Below are 20,758 nucleotides of genomic sequence, written 5' to 3' on the forward strand. Positions count from 1 at the left end.
GCCATGGTCCTAAAGGAATTATTCCTGTTATGTTTCAAAATATTCGATTTTCTATTTATGCGAGGCCGTTGATCGACCAAATTATTGCATAATTCAGGACCCTACTGTATGAAGAGATAGCTAATAAACTTGTTCAACATAAAAACATTCACTGAAAGTTTGAACTTCTGAAATTTCACCAATTCAACTGCCAGATTAGGAAGATCATTCCAAAATCTAGTCACAGCTGGAATGAAACTTCTAGAATACTGTGTAGTGTTGTGTGTAGTGTTGAGCCTTCTGATGGAGAAGTCAAGACTGTTAGGAATAACTGCATTTCTAGTACCACATACATGATGGTACAGTTTTGGAAGATCTGAATACAAAAAAATGGTCAGAATTATAAAAAAAAAATCTTAGGAAACATGCATAAATAACTAACAGAACAGTGGTAACAGAAATTAATATCCAGATCATGAATAAGAAATTTAATAGATTGCAAGTTTTTGTCCAACAAATTAAGATGAGAGTCAGCAGCCTAAGACCAGACAGGAGAACAATGCTTAAAACAAGGTAGAATGAAAGAATTAAAACATTTTTTTTTCAGATAGTTTGATCACCTCTGCTATTTCAGCTCCCCGGGCCCACAAATCTTTAGTTACACCTCTGATTCAGGTTTTTTTTCTCTGCTTTATAGAGAAGCACTATGAACATGAGGAGAGTTTCATAGAAATGATATCAGTTTCCCAACGATTAAAGTTCTAATTAATAAGAAAACTATTTTTTAGATGATGTAAGAGAGAGAATAGAATAAGCATATGGAAAGCAAATATATATATAGCACTGTAAAGTACTGTACAGTATATGAAAGTAATTAATACAGGTTTTAGAATTTTTTCCACTTGTTAAGATTCTTGTTTCCCTTTCTATATATAGTAGTATACAGTTAAGGCTGTTTGTTTAATTAAATACAGTAATCTTGATAGGATTGTAATTATTTCTAATTCTGAAACCTTCCATCGTTTTTGTATCACTTTAAACCATGATCCTCTCTAGGTCTTCAGATTTTTGAGGGATATGGCCAGTCTGAAACAACACTTCTCTGTGGAACTGGTGAAGGAGTTAATATTCGGCCAGGATCAATGGGAAAGCCAGCACCTGGATATGATTTAAAGGTCAGTCGCTATTTTTCTGTGGTTGTGAATATTTACAAAATACTTTTAAAAAATTCTAACTATTTATACTGTGATAAAGGAAGGATTTTAGTTTTATGGAAGGTAAAGCATAGAAAATTTATGAAGCATTCCATAATCACGGTAAACATGAAAGTTGTGCCATCACTGAACACAAACCCTTTCACTCTTTATTAGGGAATATAATTTTGGCGATGTGGCGGGATGCACTCAAAAGCAACTCCCACACCCTTGAATCACTCTACCAGACAAATTGTCCCACAACGCAAACTTTCCCCTTACTTTTACGTCAACTGGACTACTGAACAGAGGGAACAGTAAAACAAAACATAACCTTAAAAGTATATTGTTCCGTAACTGGAATACAAACCACGCTATTTAATAGGGGTAATACTTTCGGCGTAGTTGAAATGACGAGCCATTAATTTTTAACGAGGGTTTACTACCCACATCGCTAGTTATCAGGGGTAGGAGAGGGTAGCTTGCTACCCCCCCCCCCTTCACACACCTGTGCTTGAGCCCACTTTGCTCTCGGCTCTGATGGTAGTCGGACGTGTCCGCTCTCATCCTCGCCGTCATTTGGCAGCCATTTAATGCTTTTGTCTTTTTCTTTTTCTAGTTCTGTTTGTGAAGTTGGCCTCTGCAATTCTGCGCTCCTGCCCTGGGTTTCCCAACCGCCCCTGTAGAACATTCATGTCGGCGGTCGAGACCGATCCTCACGCCCTTTGTCCTTCTTGTAGGGGCCAACGGTGTGATAGCAACAACAGGTGTAGTGAGTGTAGGGAGTGGTCTACCTCCCAGTGGGAGAGGTTTTCGCGACGACGGAAGAAGAAGTCCAAACGGGATATTTCTCCTTCGAAGCTTTCTTTGAAAGGAGAAAAACCCAAGATCTCTTCTTCCATTGCCCAAACCTCCTCCGAAGCTCCCATTCGGTCGGTTTCTTTTGAGAGACCGTCGAATGGTAGCGTAGACCGATGTACTGTTTACCAAACTCGGGGCTCGAGAGATGACATTGCTTCCCATAGCGAAGCAGCTCCACCTCTCCCCCCGGGGGAGGATATATCACTAACCCCTCTTTTTCAGCTTTGGTCCTCCTTGGGGTTTACGGGTTCGCCCTCCAAGGAGGTTTTGCTTAACTACATCCGATGGGGTGCCACTGTCAAGCAATCGCCGTCACCAACAGAGGTGGTTCCTCTGTCTCTTGTCGACGTTGTGGTGTCAGAGGTATCCAATGCGATATCACCCATCACCTCTGCCTCTTCAAACCCTTCGGTAGCCGACAGCTTAGTTTCTCCCGTCTCTGTTCAGCCTACGAGGGAGAAACTAAGTCCAACGTCAGTCTCTCCTGCTAGTGTTTCTTCCCCTCGGGGGAGTTCACTTACAGCGACTCCTCTTCGGAGGACTGAAGAAGGTCAGCTCGCTGACCCTACGGCCCCCAGAGGGTGCATTTGTCGCAAGGCTCACCTTCCTCTTCGCCAAAGAGGCCTTCCTTCATCTGCGGTGAGGAGGCGCCTCTTCGGTTCAACATCTTCGATGCAGTCCCCCGTAGAGGAGCCTCGACAACAATCACCGATCACTGTTCCTGCATTGGTCCTGGACCTTTCTGCAGATCGTTCGCGATCTCCTTTGGTGGAAGGTTGTCCTTTTAAAGGACACGTCGACCTTCCACCCGACAGACCTGCCGACCTGCCGTCACCTTTCCTGCATAAACCTAACAAGGTTTCATCTGAGCACGCCCAGATACGCGCTATGCGCCAACGAAACCTGATGAACGCGCTCTAGTAGTTCGTCAGGCCCCATCAATAAACCCTAACACAGGGCATCAAGGGCGTATGCGCCAACACGCACATACGTCCTAACAGGAGCACAGCTCCACTACGCGCTATGCATGCCCTCACGCACATGCGCGCCCACGTTCTCCTGCGCGCCAGGCCTTGCCTGAGCCTAAGCCTACGCGCCCACGCCCAGCTGCGCGCCAACTCTCACCTGCGCGCCGTCAACTTCCTGCGCGCTAGCGCACTCCTGCGCGCCAGCGCACTCCTGCGCGCCAGCGCTCTCCTGCGCGCCAGCGCTCTCCCGCGTGCCAGTGCTCTCCTGCGCGCCAGTGCTCTCCTGCGTACCAGCGTTCTCCTGCGCGCCAGCGCTCTCCTGCTTCTCTCCTGCTCGCCAGCGATCTCCCACGTAGTTAACTCTCCTGCGCACCAACGATCTACAGATCTGGGCGCTACTGGGAAGTCAACTAAACTGACTTCTCCCACGCGCCAGCTAATACCATCGCGCCAGCGCTCGCCTTCACGCCAGCGCTCGCCTTCGCGCCAGCGCTCGCCATCGCGCCAGCGCTCGCCATCGCGCCAGCCTTCTCCCGCACGCAACCGCTAGGATACGCGCAATGGCCTATCCTCTCCTACGGATTCGCGCCCACATTCTGTCGCGCGCCTATGAGCATCACAGGCTTCAACTGCGCGCCCGCGCGCTAGGGATCTCTCTCCTGCGCACGCACGCCCTACGACTGGTACAGGCACACGTGAACTCTCGCCCGCGCACTCAACACCTTGATCCTGCGCGACCGCGGCCGCACGCGAATACTCTCCCCCGCGTGCCCGGCAACAGTCTCCCACTTGCGCTCCTGTGCGCCAACAGTCTTCCGCACGCCCTCCTGTGCCCAATCAGTCTCCCGCGCTCCCGCAGTCGCACCAGCAGTCCCCCGTGTGCGCACGTGCGCGCCTGCAGTCTCCCGCGCGTGCACGCTCACCAGCAGTCTCCCGCCGCGAGTCCCGGTATTCTCCTTTGCACAAGCACCATTACTCTCCCTCGCTCGAGCGTCAATATCCTCCCGCACGCGAGACTGTTCAACTACGCACAGCAAGGTCGCCATCGCCTCATTCCCCTCCCCGCAAGCGCATACCACTGCGCATTGTGGGAGAAGGGAAACATCTAGAGGGGTCCAGGACCCCAAAGCCATTTCAGGCAAACCTACCAACTCCTCCCAGGGATCCTTCAATTCCTGTCCCTTCAAGGGGTATGTCTGGCAGCGCGTCTGTCAGCCAACAGCCCTGGTTCAGTGCACTAATCAGAGCCGCAACACAGGCTTTCAAGCCTGTCTTCTTTGAATTAGGGCACAGTTCCATGGCTGCTTCTACCCGTTTCAAGAGAAAAAGAGGAGTTCCAGACGCAGTAACTTCTCCAAGGGCAAAACTGACTCCACGCAGACCTTCGAGGCAGGTTCCTTCTTTCCCCTAGACTGACTCTCCTTCCCTTTCAGACGAAGATTTCCCATCCCCAGGGGAATCACGCGAGGAGAGACTTTCTCCCATCGCACCAATGAGGGAAACCTCTCCTCGCGCTGAGATGTCTTCTCAGGCAGGGATTGAAAGGAACATGCCATCCTCGTCAATGTTGGAGTCCTACATCCTTCCCAGGAAGGAATCTAAGGACTCCAAAACATAGCCGAAGTCCTCTACTAGGACTAGGATGGAGCCAGCTAGCCACTCAGAGAATGTCCGCGACTCTCCCCAAGAAGAGCCTTTGAGGACAGGAGACTTCGCTGCAAGTCCTACATCAGGAGGAGACCAGCAAGAGTCAGAACATGCATTTTGGAAGGTTCTGACTCTAATGATCGCTCTCAATGGGTTTTCTAACCCAGAGATCCCTCCTCGAGAGGGCAAGGACACGGTCTTGGACCGTGTCTTTGGTACTCAGAAACCCTCCAAGACCAGTGCAGCACTGCCCTGGTCTCAAGGGGTTAAGAGTACCACGGACAAGATCTCTCTACAGCTCTCCAAGATGTCCTCCTCCAACCGTTCCAGTGCCACCAACAAGCTCCTCCCACCTCCTTGCGTACAACAGAGGAGGTACTTCGAGATCCTTAAGGAGCCTTGTTTAGCTCTTCCTCTTCACCACTCACTGGAAGAGCTTACCAGGGGAGTCCCTCTTGAGAGACTCTCCAACCGGCAGGTCTCATTCTCGGCGACCGAGATCCTTAACAAGGAGAAAGTTGCGAAGTGTGCTATGCAAGCCACTTTGTGGCTCGATATCTGGTTGGGGACCTTAGGTATCCTGACACGTTCTGAGGATTTCTCCAAAGAACGTACCAGGAAGGCTATGGAGACCTTTCTTCTCTCAGGTACTCGCACGATCGAGTTTCTGGCCCACCAAGTCTCGAACTTGTGGGCAAATACCATTCTGAAATGTCAGGATGCAATAGCTGAGAGATTCCATCAGAAGGTCCCTAGCACCAAGATCAATAGGCTCAGACATTCCTCTCTAGAGGGATCAATCTTGTTTGAGCCTAAGGATGTGGAACATGCCGCTGAGAGGTGGAGGAAGTCTCATCAAGACTCCTTTCTTCATAGGGCTTTAACATCCAAGCCCTATAAGCCTCCACCACCACAGCAGTCCCGTCCAGTCAAGACCGCTAGAACGGCGACAGCAGCGAAGACCGTGGTGTCTAAGCCCTTTCCTGTCAAAGAAAGGGAAGGAAAAAAGTCCTCCAGGGGAGGCAAGAATCCTAGAGGAAGCAGCCGAGGCCGCAAACACTAGGATAGGCAGTCCCCCTGCATGTCCACTAGTGGGGGGATGCCTACAAAGTTGCTCAAACAGGTGGAAGCAACTCGGGGGCGATTCGTGAACAATCTCCGTGATCAGTCTAGGATATCGCGTCCTGTTCATAACGTCTCTACCTCCCCTGATGACAAATCCAGTGTCATTGAGCTCCCTTGCCATGGGATCGGAAAGGGGGCAAGCCCTTCGGGCAGAAGTCCAGACCCTGTTGAAGAAGGACACTCTCCAAGAGGTCCTCAACGAATCTCCAGGCTTCTTCAGTCGACTCTTTCTTGTAAAGAGGGCGTTTGGAGGCTGGAGACCAGTCATCGACCTCTCAGCTCTGAACAAGTTTGTCAAACAAACTCCATTCAGCATGGAGATGGCGGACACGGTCAGACTAGCAGTAAGGCCGCAAGACTTCATGTGCACACTGGACCTAAAGGACGCGTACTTCCAGATCCCAGTCCATCCGTCTTCAAGGAAGTACTTAAGATTCAGTCTAGACAACAGAAAGTACCAGTTCAAGGTGCTGTGCTTCGGTCTCTCCACAGCACCACAAGTCTTCACCAGAGTGTTCACCCTAGTATCATCTTGGGCACACAGGATTGGCATCCGTCTCCTCCGTTATCTGGACAACTGGTTAATCCTAGCAGACTCGGTGTCATCCCTTCTTCAACACCGAGACAAACTTCTGAGACTTTGCCAAGATCTGGGGAACATGGTAAATCTCGAGAAGTCCTCACTGCTTCCCATTCAAAGACTGGTATACCTAGGCATGATTATAGACACCAATCTCCACAAAGCCTTCCCATCAGACGACAGGATAGCAAGGCTGAGGAAGGTCGCAAGGCCTTTTCTCAGACGAGAAGAACTTCCAGCCCAATCGTGGTTATGTCTCCTCGGGCACCTATCATCGCTGGCTCGTCTAGTTCCCAACGGTTGCCTCAGGATGAGATCCCTCCAGTGGCGACTCAAGTCCCGGTGGAATCAAGCATACGACTCCCCGGACATCCAGATCCCATGGGACCTGCGGAACTGACGGATCTCCAGTGGTGGGTGGCAGACAAGAACCTACGAGTAGGAGTGGACCTTCTCGTCCTCCCCCGGATTTGATGCTGTTTTCGGACGCTTCAAAAAAAAGGTGGGGGCCCATGTGCTGCACCACACAACCTCAGGCCTTTGGTTAGAGTCAGAAAAGTACCTCCATATAAATCTCCTAGAGATGAAGGCCGTCTTTCTGACCCTTCAACAGTTCCAACAGTACCTGGCAAGTCACTCTGTGGTGGTGATGAGCGACAACACCACAGTAGTGGCCTACATCAACAAACAAGGAGGTACTTTTACGCAGCAACTATCCCATCTAGCAGTAGAGATACTGAGATGGGCCGAAATCCACTCAATACCACTATTGGCACGCTTCATTCCGGGCAAAAGGAATGTGCTCGCCGACAATCTGAGCAGAGCATCTTTGATAGAGAGTACTGAGTGGTCTTTGGATCATCTAGCAGCCAACAAACTCCTGACTTTGTGGGGTTCTCCGACTGTGGACCTTTTTGCAACGGCCCTGAACTTCAGGCTCCTGCTGTACTGTTCCCCAGTCCCAGACCCCAAGGCTCTCTGGCAAGATGCTTTCCAACAACGGTGGGACAACATCGACGTGTACGCCTTTCCCCCGTTCTGTCTGATGAGGAGGGTACTCAACAAGACCAGAACATCGGTCATCTTTCAATGACCCTCATAGCTCCGTTATGGCATCACGCAGAATGGTTCCCGGACCTTCTGCAACTCCTAACGGAGCTACCAAGAGAACTCCCTCCACGACACAATCTACTCAAACAACCACATGCCAACATCTTCCATAAAGCCGTAGGTTCACAACGACTTCTTGCCTGGAGAGAGGATTTTCGCAACAAGTTGCTGTCAGGAAGTCTGAACACCTGTGAAAGTCTTCGGCAGCAGTCTACCAGGCAAAGTGGAAAGTTTTCTGTTTTTGGTGTCGTGGAAGGGGTATCTCCACTCGATGCCACTATTCCAACAATAGCGGAGTTCCTCGTGTATTTGCGTGAACAAATGCGCCTTTCAGTCTCGGCAGTGAAAGGCTATCGCTCAGCCTTAAGTCTAGCCTTCAGGCTGAAAGGAGTGGACATCTCTTCATCGCTAGAACTTTCTCTATTCATACATAGTTATGAACTTACCTGCCCTCAGTCGGAAGTGAGATCTCCCCCATGGAATGTGGTTCGAGTTCTCAGGTCTCTTAAGAGACCTCCCTATGAACCATTACGCCAGGCATCAGATCGCCACCTAACCTGGAAGACGGTATTCCTGCTAGCTTTAGCCTCGGCCAAGCGAGTCAGCGAACTTCATGGTCTCTCGTATGACATCGCCCATTCAAGGGGATGGGGGGAGGTAACGTTCAGCTTCGTCCCTGAGTTTATTGCTAAGACTCAGAATCCTGGAGTGGCGGATCCTCGATTCGACTCCTTCTGGATTTCTAGTCTCCATACTGTAACAGATGACCCAGACCATCTCTTACTATACCCAGTAAGGAGCTTGAGGCTGTACCTCAAAAGAACAGCTGCAGGCCGTCCTCATGTGCGAGCACTATTCGTCAGAACAGGAAGGACTAAGAGGAGGGTCACCAAGAACACCATCTCTGCATGGATTCATAGGGTCATTGACCTGGCCTTGCATCCAGACCCTCCTCCGTCACGTCGCCCTAGAGCACATGATGTTAGGGACATAGCTACGTCCCTGGCCTTCAAAAGAAATTTTTCAGTGACGCAGGTTCTTCAAGCTGGTGTGTGGAAACGTCAAACAACATTCACATCCCACTACCTGCAAGACGTGACCCACGGGAGACTCGATACATTCACTATCGGCCCTGTGGTGGCTGCACAACTGCTGGTTTAAAACCTCAAGCTCCTTAATGGACAAGTAGCAGAAGGTTGAGGGCATTGTTACCCAGTTTTAGTCTGCATGAATGAAAAGGTTTGACTGGCCCTTATTCTTTTCTTCATCATCCTCTCTCTTGGGGAAAGCAGCATCCTGGGTTCTCTGCATAGCTGACCTCAAACCACTGCAGGTAAACCATGCTCCCTTATGTTCCTAGTATTAAGATTAATACTGTTACATCCCCATACCCTGACGAGGTGGTATTGTGAAAGTCCTAGTCTACAAGTTTCCATCTAAAGAACTTCAGAACAACTTCCTAGGACGAGTCACACTTCTTCATACCTTCACACACAGCTTGCGTAGGCCGCAGTCCTAGCGAGGTGCAGGGACTCCTTCTTTCATGGGTGCTTACACACTCAAATAACGAGCCCCCGGGCAAAGCCAAAAGCTAGACTGGCTGGGACGTCCACCCTTCCTAATGGGTGAGTCACCCCTATTAAATAGCGTGGTTTGTATTCCAGTAACGGAACAAATGACAAATTCGTAGATAATTTGTATTTTTCCTAACTATACAAACCTTAGCTATTTAACCAAACTTGCCCGCCAGCCCTATCCCCCTTGAAGTCCTACCTCCAAGCAAAGTGAGCTCAAGCACAAGTGTGTGAGAGGGGGGGGGGGTGTAGCAAGCTACCCTCCCCTACCCCAGCTAACTAGCGGTGTGGGTAGTAAACCCTCGTTAAAAATTAATGGCTCGTCAATTCAGCTACACCAAAAGTAATACCCCTATTAAATAGCTAAGGTTTGTATAGTTAGGAAAAATACAAATTATCTACGAATTTGTCATTTTCTTACAAACAAAACACAGCCAAAAAAATCACACTTATCACTAACCATAAACTTAACACTGAAACAGACAAAAATAACCACAGACAATATCTTAAATACCTGTATATATATATATATATATATATATATATATATATATATATATATATATATATATATATATATATATATATATATATTTATATATCACGGTGTGTGTGTGGGTACAGAGAACTTACCAATAATTAGAAAAACAATATCATTTTACAAACCCAACACTGACAGTCCATACACAGTACCAAGAAAGGGATCTTGACGTAGGAAAAATCTATTTTTGGGTGAGATAGCCATGTCGTCCTGATGAAAGTTCCCTCTGGCAACTTCTACAGTATAATATTTCTGCGATTGATATTATAAGAGTATCATGGGGTTCCAACTCCCGGGAACGACTATCAGTAGATATCATGTATAATCAGGGACGTATCATAAGATAGCCATAGATATCTGCACCCCAAACAGACCTTACCCAGTCTAATCCACTAAGGGAAGGATAAGTAAGGAGCCGTTACACATCCTGTCATTTTCAAGTGCCCCTATATGTTCCTGGTTCTTATTCCTTTGAACGCAGCTGATGGCTACAGTGTGGTTGAATTGTGGTGGCACTTTTTTCGCAAATTTTGATGATTTGTTTTGTGAATTGGCTTCCTCTTTTTCGCCAAAGTTGAGTATCTACCTCTCTTTAGCTTTGTTTACGCTAATTTTGATTTTAGCTTTCTTCGGGGACTTAGATTTTAGCATTTGGTTAGAGGAAGCCAGAGCGCTTCGAGTCCTGCTAGCATGGCGTCGGGCGTAGTCCCTGATTGCCTCTTATTTGTCGTGTTTACTTAAAATTTTTGTTTAAGTTTCACGTTAGCTAGTACACACAGTACCAAAAAACACACTTAAAGACTAAAATAAATCACTTAACACTAAAACACTAATCATATTCAATAACCCAGCAAAAAATAATCAAAACTTGATACTAAATCATAAGAGGAAACTCTTAAATATTTAATACACGTTTGTGTGTGGTCACCGTCATCTACACGGGCAACAGTCCTTCTATCCCACTGCCGCAACTTTGTGGCAAACAATATTATCTTACAGCTAATTCAACTGTGCAATCACTTAAGTGGTGGTCATCATCATCCTTGTCATCATCATCATCATCGCCATTATCATAAAGGAAAAAATCCGTATTTTACAGCCGGGTCATCAACGCTCAAAATTCTATATACTGTATACGCAGTCCATTCCTAAATTCATTGTACGGTCTGGGTCATCATCATCAAGCTATTCATATATACCTGGCTGGCAAGCAATATCTTTCAGGCCAAAATAAAACTAAAAAGAAGTTCAAAGGAAAAATTACGGCCTGCAAATGAAAAAAATAAAAACTTACAAACACTCCTAGCTAACTAAACTATTGCACTATAATCAAAGATAAATACAGTAATAAACTTTCTATCATTTACAATCGCGCCTAACAAAGATAAATGAAAACTCTGTACTTACGCTTATACAAAAAATCACTTCCAAGCTGGCTGGTCGATGAACAAAAGAAAATGATAATCCAGCATTCAGGACACAACTGACTCCTGCTACAGTCAAATAGAAAATGCATTCACCCAAGACATTCATCACCGCCCTAACCTAGCTAAAAAAAATACACAAACAACCTCAATTATACCAACAGTCTTTCCCACTACAAACATCCATTACACTAACTACCTCTTGCTTGGTGGCGCGCGGACACACACACACGATGCATACCCACAAGCGCACACTCTCTCTCTCTCTCTCTCTCTCTCTCTCTCTCTCTCTCTCTCTCTCTCTCTCTCTCTCTCTCTCTCTCTCTCAATTTGCCTAACCAAAGCAAAATAAAATTAATCCTCCATCACAAAGCTGGAAGACTAGCCTTAAAAAAGTATAAGTACCCCTCCACTAGTTAGCAGGGAGTTAGGGGATAGTACCAGCTACCCCACTCATACACACCTGTTTTGTCTTGTCACTTTTGCTTCTGGCTTAGTGGAGAGTGTTTATTTTTCCCAGGTGTGAGTGTTGCTGTTTTGGAGACGGCATAGTGCAGGGTTTTCCTTTAGGGCGGAGAAATCTTTTCTCACAATCTCTTTCCTTTGACATTGGTAAACCTTTAGGTTGGAGGACTCCCCCGCTTCCCTAGCGCAACGTCTCTGTCTTCCTCCACAGGGGAGTCATTCTCTGGGAGGATGCACCTTCACCATCTTAAAGTAGATGTTGCTCGCACTCTGAGAGTTCGACGGTGGGAAGGCCGCTCGTGGCCGACCCAGAGCTCAACTTCGGTCTTGCTCCTCTGCTCTGCCAATGACACACTCCCTCATTCTGTGATGGCAGCTGGCGGAGGGAGTGCAAAGTCTGAAGCATGTTCTTGCACCTCTTGAGGGACACATTTCCTGTTCGCAGGTTAGGTTTTCTCCCGAGGGATTTTCTTCAGCACAGATGACGTAGCACTTCATTGTTCGGCGATTGCAGCCCTCGTTTGGAGAGCAAAGACTGAAGTATGTTCCTGCGTCTCTCAAGGGACACCTTTTCCTTTCGTGGGTTAGGTTTTCTTCCAGTGCTGATGACGACGCAATCCTTCATTTTGTGATGGCAGCCAGCGAAGGGGGTGCAAAGTCTGAGGAATGTTCCTGTTCCTGTGGAAGTTGCTGCTACTGCCCTATCACTGCCTTTATTACCTGCGGTAGTTTCTGATCATCTGAGCTTGCTCAACTGGCGGGGGAAGGGCAAAAAAGCTTGTTCCTGCTACTCACGGTGGACACCTTTCCCGTACGTGGGCTAGGTTTTCCCCTGAGTAGTCTTCACCATACAGGACTGAGAGAGGGTGTGTTAACTCTTCCAGGTCTTGCTCTAATCCCTCGGAGTTTGGCGGGTCAGAACATAAAGATGTGGCTCGCCCCCAGCAAGTTTGACGCTTGCCCAGCAGACACATCTCGCCCAGCAGACTTGTCTCGCTTATCTGACTCGTTTCGTCTAGTTAACTCGCCTCGTCCTGTCTCCTCGCCTTGCGAAGTTCCTGTTTCATCTTGCAATCAGTCGTCAGCTCACGACTGCCATCTTTCTGGAATTCCATCAGAATTTTGATCATCCTTCCGTTCACTACCGCACTTCAGGACCAACAACGATATAGCACAGACTAGCTCATGACCAGGTTCCATCTCGTGACCGAGTTTCCAACATGCCACTGCAGGCCAGCTTGTAACAACTATTAGAATAGCAACCACTATTCAGGGACACAGTGCAGCCCAGCTTGGACTTTTCCTTCCAAGGTAAAGTAGCCCTCCACCTTTGACGAACAGCAATCCTCACACTTGCGGGTAGAATCATAACAGCCAGCGATGAGCCCCAGAGGCCTTGACTCTTGGGGTGGTCATTACCAACATTATACAAGTGTCCTCATCTAGACAACACATGCTAGACTCTTTGTCTACCTCATTAACGCTAGCACTTGCGACCGAAGCAGCGCACTGGTGTGAGCTTGAAGGCAGTAGTACACACAACTTCAATCTATGGGTTCTACAGGCTTGACTTCGGTAGCACTTACCACAACATGCAGTTCAGCGAGTTTAGCGCACTGTCTTTACTTGGAACCTAACCCAGAGCTTGACAACGGAAGAAGGATTACAGCACACTTGTCAGCCTTGGTGCTTAATACCTCACTCACCACTTGGAACTTCTTGTTATGACAAGTACAGTGGGAATAGATCTCGATGCATTACATCTTATTAGAATTTCTTTATATGAGTTTAGCTCTTGATACCACTACAAGATGTCATGCAGATGTTTGAAAGACCAGTGCATGCGGATGCGCAAGCTTTTTCATCAGCTCATCAGTTCTTGTCAGCGCTCGCGAACGTTTATTGGACAACTACTACTATGGTACTGACGTGCCGTGGACGTTAGCGATCAGTCGCCTCCTCTGCTCCCTATCTCTAACCTTTTTGGTCACTGGTTTCGGTATATGGTTACCTTACAAGTTGACATCTTCATATAAACGGGGGACAAGATCTACGTTAATTGCGCATACGCTCTTGCCTATACGCCGCTGGACCCACCAGCAAGATAGAACATACTGTACTACTATACACTGCGATTGCTGCAATAAGGCCTTCCGATCATGTGTGCCAGCTGCCTTCTTCGGGGATACAGAGCGAGATTCGAGAACATAATTCTTTGGGATAATTTTCTCCAACTTCTCTCCACGGGTTAGAGAACTTGTCGGATCACTGACACGGTTTTGGGTTCCAATTCCTTGTGACCTCCTCTTCCTCAATCTGCCCTGCCTACGTAAGACAACAGTCTCGTAAGCCATAACTCCTCGGTATTATTCCTTTTCATCCCCAGTTTTCTAGGGGCTTGAATCAGCTCATGCTTACATTTATGAACTGTTGTAGACATAGATTTGGCCAGGACACCAGCCACCTGTCGAGATACTACCGCTAGAGAGTTATGGGATCCTTTTGACTGGCCAGAAAGTACCACATTGGATCCTTCTCTATGGTTACGGTTCATTTTAACTTTGCCTATACATACACCGAATAGTCTGGTTTATTCTTACACATTGCCCTCTGCCCCCATACACCTGACAACATTGAGATTACCAAACAATTCTTCTTCACCCAAGGGGTTAACTACTGAATTGTAATTGTCCAGTGGCTACTTTCCTCGAAGGTAGGGTAGAAGAGACTCTTTAGCTGTGGTAAGCAGCTCATCTAGGAGAAGGACACTCCAAAATCAAACCATTGTTCTCTAGTCTTGTTTAGTGCCATAGCCTCTGTACCATGGTCTTCCACTGTCTTGGGTTAGAGTTCTCTTGCTTGAGGGTACACTCGGGCACTGTATTCTGTCTTATTTCTCTTTCTCATGTTTTATTCAAGTTTTTATAGTTTATATAGGAAATATTTATTTTGATATTGGTACTGTTCTTAAATTATTTAATTTTCCTTGTTTCTTTTCCTCTCTGGGCTATTTTCCCTGTTGGAGCCCCTTGGACTTATAGCATCCTGCTTTTTCAACTAGGGTTGTAGCTTAGCAATAAATAATAATAATAATAATAATAATAATAATGATAATAATAATAATAATAATAATCTTCTCTTTACACCTTTTCATTACTTCACCATTGGCTCAGGCTCCCTCAGGACTTGTGCAAAGCAACTTTGATCCTCCATCCTCGGTGTTTACCTGTGGGAAGGCTAAATATGGCCAACCCAGAGCTTGACCTTGGTAATTTTCGTTAGCTCACTGACAGTGACGCTCTCCCTCAACCTGAGTTAGCTCAGCCATCAAAGGGAATGCGAAGTCTGAAGCATTGGCTGTTTTTCTTTAGGGATAACATGTTTTTCACCCATGAGCTAGGTTTACTCCTAAGTGACCGCGATACTTCACCTACGAGTTCGGAATACTCACCTCTTCTTCAACCATGACTCGTTCAACCAACATGACTCGCCCAACCAGTAAGACTTGGTCCATGTAGAAAATCCTAATGCTTAATTGCACAGGACCTCTCGCCAAACTCCCGCGGGATTATTAACAATTGACGTTCACAGGACTACAGCTCGTGAACAGGTGATCCAATTTGAGCAAAGAGTTTTTTTCCTGGAAGGGCTTATGCAAACAAGAGTTGTATCAAAACCCCACCGAGTGATCGAGGTTGACTACAGGTGCAGAATATCCGCAATTTGGCCACAAAGATATGCACATCCTCACAGACCCATCCACTTGTGGAGGTGTGATGGCGGGTCTCTACAATCTACACGAATCCGAACGTCCGTACAGACATCTGAACTCGGGATCTATGTCATCAATGCACGATTATGTTTTTTCATCAAAGAGTCTCCGAGCTTCTACAGTCATCTTTCTTGTAGAAAGATACTGGTAAACTGGACTCCAGTATTCGACTCTCCTTCCGGAACAAGTATTTTAACAAACCTCATTCAGGATTGAGGCGCCAGCTATGGTCAGACGAGCAGTCAGACCCGAGAACTTCATGGATACACTGGAATTCGGATGCTTACCGCCAGACTCCAACTCCTCTGTCTTGGAATCATCCTATACAATTGGAAATACTAGTCGAGATACAGTTTTTCGACTTGGGCACACCTCCATGTCATGGGAGCAGCATCCGTCTGTTAAGACAATTAAATGACAAGATAATTCTGACAGACTCACGGTATCATTTCTCCAACACAGAGTAAATCTTCTCGGTATTTGTCGCAACCTGAGGATTGGAGTTGAAATCTCGAGAGGTCATCCCTTCACCCAACACAGAACTGCTATTTCTAGGAATGCTTTTAAACATCAGACCTATAAGTCTTTCCTTCTTAGAGCAGATTAAAAAAACTGTGGAAGGCGGTAAGGTTCTTTTTTCTTTTAGATTTACTACCATCTCATCAGTTGCTTCATCTGATTACGACACTTGTTCTCATGGGAGCGCTTAGTAACAAACCGGGAAGCGTCAGATCCCAATCTCCTCAGGGTAGTTAGTTCTACGCCTTCCTCCCCGGAATCGATGCTCTCCAGAGATGCCTCAAGAAAAGGGGGTCGCCATTTTGGTATCACATGACCCCCGGACTCTGATCCGATTCCTAACATCATTACCACATGAACCTCCTGGAAGGAGGGCAGTTTTCTGATCCTCCAGCAGTCCTTTGCTCCTGCAGGACACTCCATGGTGTCGATGAATGACATCACCATGGGAGTGGCCTGTACTCTATTCAAACAATCAGGGAAGTTCCTCTTCACAGCACCTATGCCAGCTAACTAGGGAAATGCTACGGTGGTCAAAGACTACTCAGCTCCCTTTCAACCTTGCTCATCATAGACAAGGAAGATGTTCGGGCAAACAAATTGATCATTGACTCGGATAGTGGGCTCCTATTGGTCTTTGAATCATTTAGTAGCCTACAAAATCCCGACTTTGCAGGGTTCCGCGACGAGGGGCCTGTTTGCAATACAATAAGCTCCCGCTGTATTGTTCCCCAGTTCAGGATTCCTAGGGTCTTTGGCAAGACACATTCCAATAACTGTGGGACAACACCTAAGCTTTTATCCTCGTTTTGCAGGATGAAAAGTGTGCTCAACAAGGCGAGATCGTCCACCAACTTAGCAATGACCCTCATAACTCCACTTTGGCATCACGCGGAATGGTTCCTGGACCATCTTCAGCTGTTGACTAAAGTCCCAAGAGAACTCCCTCCACATCACATTCTATTTAGACAACCACATGTGAACATCTACCACAAAGCTATAGAGCCCCTACGTCTTCCAGCATCTCCTCACACAGAGAGGATTTTCACAAGACTTTGTGAAGATGTCCTGATATCTCTGGGAATCTCCAGGTGCTGTGTACCAGGCTGAGAGGACAGTCTTCTGTGGTTGGTGTCGTGGAAGGGGAATCTTTCCTCTCGACACCCCTATTCCAGCAATAGCAGATTTCCTTGTATACCTTCGGGAGGAAAACTCTTCGCGGTCTCGGTGGTGAAAGGTAATCGCTCAGCCTTGAGCCACGCCTTTAGATTAAAACAAGATAATATTTTCTCTTTGTTAGAATTGTCTCTTCTCATTTGGAGTTTCGAACTTACCTTTCCTCCGTCAGAAGTTATACCTCCTCCATGGAACGTGGTCCTTGCCCTTCATTCTCTGAAAGGATCCCCTACAAACCATAATGCCAGGGATCAGCTCTTCACCTGACTCTGAAGATGGTTTCCCTAATCACTTTGACCTCATCCAAGAAAGTAAGTGATCTTCATGGTCTTTCTTACAATGTCTCCAATTTAAGGGGATGGGGAGAGGAAATGCTCGGCTTCGTCCCTGAGCTTATCGTCAAGACTCAAATCCAGGGGTAAACGTCCTAGGTTCTGGCCCTTCCGGATTCAGAGGCTTCATGATAGTTAATATACGCACATAGATTTTAATCTTGGTGTAGATTCGCAAGGTCATAAAGCACCTCTCAAATCATGATTCTCCTCAGCAACTGCAGAAACCAAGAGCTCACGATGTTAGGGATGTGAACACGCCCCACCATCAATAGTATGTGGGAGTCAGCCTGATGACTACCAAGTAAGATTCCTTTTAATAAACGTAAGTTTGATAAGAAAATTTTTTGTTTAAATACTTAGATTTTAGTTATCGGATTCCATCCCTCTTCTCCAATTTTATTGGCATCAAGTTGTTTTTATGATATGTACAGGTCTACGGTGACTCCAAATATATTAAGTTTGGGAGTAATAGTCCTATGATGATATTGCCCAGTAGTGCCAGTTACTGAATCTATTGGCCATGACATGGAGAGGGAGATGGGAAAAAGAGCAGGGTAGAATTATTTTTGTTAGTAGGCTAGAAAGCCAGTGGCTTCAATAATTAAGGCATGATTATTACATTGTGATTACTGAAATAGTTTTCTTTTTAGGATTACATTTCTTCTGTGGCAATACCATAATCACAGTACAGAACTTTTAAGAAATAGATTTGTTATATAGCCAATGAAATTTTGGGAATGATAGCCATAACTATCATCAAATTATGACATTTTTATATCATACTCCATGATCCTAAAATGGCATTTAATTATTCATTTTAAATCCAGAGGTTTTTGCTTATTGAAGCAAAATAGTTAGCAGTATTACCGCTTTTACTTTGACATGCAGAAGAACGGTCTTTTGTTTACTGCCAACAGATGTCATTGCACAGATAACAAGCAATATAGTTTCACACTTTAATGAGTTGTGATTGCTATTTTGAATAGTAATCAATAGTAAAAAACTTGATTTGGTCTTTGATTTGTAGTCGTTACATGGAATACCAGGGTCATCACATTTTCGGAAAAACTTACAAATTAACAAAAAAAATTTGGGGTATTTAAAAGTGGGAAAAGATGCAAACAAAGAAGAAGCATTTTGGGGGTATTTTGAAAATTGATCTTCGCAGCAAAGTGGTCATATTTTCAGGGTGGTCATTTTGTGGAATGATGTTTTATACACTGTATTTTCCTTGTTTCTTTTTCATCAAGCTTCACTTTGATGTGTCTCTCCCTCTCTCTGACATGAGTGTCTATCACCATCATAACACTTGTACGTGTATATCATCAAAACAGAGGACCTCAATGAACTAATCTTCATCCTACATGGTTGATTTCATGCAAAAGATTCTTCCATTTGTAGAATGTAGATATGATTTAAGGTTTTTATTTAGAAATATACTTTCACACTAATTAGATTAGGTTAGCTCTAGGCCACAAAGTAATCTTCACACAAAGTACTTATAGAGGGATAAAAGAGATTGCAGAGTGATATACCATATATTCAAAGACAATATCAGAAGACATAAACTTAGAAGTACTCTTCCTGAATACACTGGTACAATCTTATTATGGTATTACCTGCCATATGTAAAGAAAAAAAAATTGTTCCTTCCATTTTCATTTTTCATGTTTCATTTTTACACACTTCTACATAGTCACTTATTTTTTACTATGACATATTATGAGGTGTATTTCAGTTTAATATTTAACTAGCTTTTGATGTAGTTGTTATGGATAGGATTCCTTTGTTCCCAACAATCAAAGATTAGCCTTTTTTTAACATGACACCCTGCGATGTTTTAGGTAAACTTTACATGTTCACGTTATTTGCCTGTTAGGGCTTGTGGCTAGATTTAATTTAGGCCTAAGCTAACTGTTTTTCAACTTTCTAAAACTCATCTTTAATCATTGGTCAGTGTTTGCCTCACATTTTGTTCATGTTTGTATTATTTCCTTCCTTTGGTTGGATTAGGTTTTTAGAAAAACCACAATAACCTTGTCTAGTTGTCTACGAACACTATAACATACTTAAAGAAGTGATAAGGTTCTGAAGTCCATATCTCCTGAACCTAAAACTTTTGCGTATGTTTATTGTGAATGCATTAAATTACAATTCTGCAATAGCTACATATAATTACCAGCTAATTTTCTTCCGTTTCTCTCAAGAGATGTCACACTTGAGTAATTTGAGCAGCTTAGATAATAGTTCACCATGTAGTGTTACCCCTTTATCTTTCTTTTTTTTTTTTTTTTTTTGCTACAGAACTGTTCAAACTAACTACATTACTTGATTTATCTAAGCCTTTTATCAAAATATAATTTCTTATATGATCAACCTTTGAATCTTTATAATATTCATTGTTTTCCTTTATTTACTCCTACATTAATTCTTCCTATGGTCCAAAAACAATATGGTAATAGATGTACAAATCTGTTAGAGCAGACAGGTACTATACACAAGCACTTTGGAGATCTTGATTGAGATAGGTTTCATGCTGTAAAACTTTAGCTATTGCTAGTCTTTCTACTCCATGTTACTGTATATTATCCAGTTGTTTTCCTTTAGGTGTACATCAGATGTACAGAGATTTGTGTAAAAAAATGTACAAGAGACCCAAAACATTGTTTGGTGCAAAATTCCTCTCCTCTTATAAATATCTAATCTTGATTCACTCGGCAGATAAAGAAATAATTGTATAGATTTGTGAGAAGATGAGTCTTCATTACCCCCAGATAGTGGATGACTTGCTTGCCATCTCACCAGTAATTTATTTTCAACTTTGCAAGGTGCAAATTGTGGTGTTGAATGTGCTGTGAGGTGTTGAAGAACTTTTCTGTAAAGGCTAGAATAGAGTATCCAATACGACATTAGAATACGAAAGAAATGTTGCCTCCCCTGCTCTATGGCCATTATTTTAGCATGCAAAGCACCGACTTGGTGTGTATAAGCGAGACCTACTGATTCAGGCTCTGTTGAACCTGTCATAGCATCCAGTGCTGAAAGTAATTTGGCTCCTGATGACAAGTCATGTCACTGAAAATCAATACTAATGCTGGAGAGAATGCTACCAGCACACTAACTTGTATCAATCCGCCATGTTCAATCCTGTTGCCGAGTTGTCAGAATGTTTCCTGCTCAACTCTGGAAGTGAGATGTTTTCATAGAGAGTAGTGTTAAGTAACAGAAATCGAGGTATGATTTAGTTATCCACTATTCTTAGTAATAGCATTAACATGGCCGCGGGGCCATAAAAACAATTAGAATAGCGCCAACGTTACCCCTGCGTGTCGTAAGAGGCGACTAAAAGGGACGGGACGAGGGGGCTGGGAACCCCCTCTCCTGTATATAATCCTGCGAGACGTCAACAAAGAGATGGAGCTGGGGGGATAGTGACTGCTCCCCGCACTCTAGTTATGGGGTGTTTGAATGTGCGTGGATGTAGTATGA

At 45.1% G+C, this 20,758-nt stretch overlaps 1 protein-coding gene across 1 annotated transcript in view; it reads left to right on the forward strand.

Annotated features, from left to right (window-relative positions):
• The window catches only part of LOC137627623 (acyl-coenzyme A synthetase ACSM3, mitochondrial-like), a 247,538-nt gene that overhangs the window by 208,182 nt on the left and 18,598 nt on the right, over positions 1–20,758 (forward strand). The window contains exon 9 of the mRNA XM_068358720.1: positions 1,036–1,154. Within this exon, the coding sequence (XP_068214821.1) occupies positions 1,036–1,154 (119 nt within the window). The remainder of the gene's footprint in view (positions 1–1,035; positions 1,155–20,758) is intronic.

Source organism: Palaemon carinicauda, chromosome 35 (assembly GCF_036898095.1).
Source record: "Palaemon carinicauda isolate YSFRI2023 chromosome 35, ASM3689809v2, whole genome shotgun sequence".
Taxonomy (NCBI): domain Eukaryota; kingdom Metazoa; phylum Arthropoda; class Malacostraca; order Decapoda; family Palaemonidae; genus Palaemon; species Palaemon carinicauda.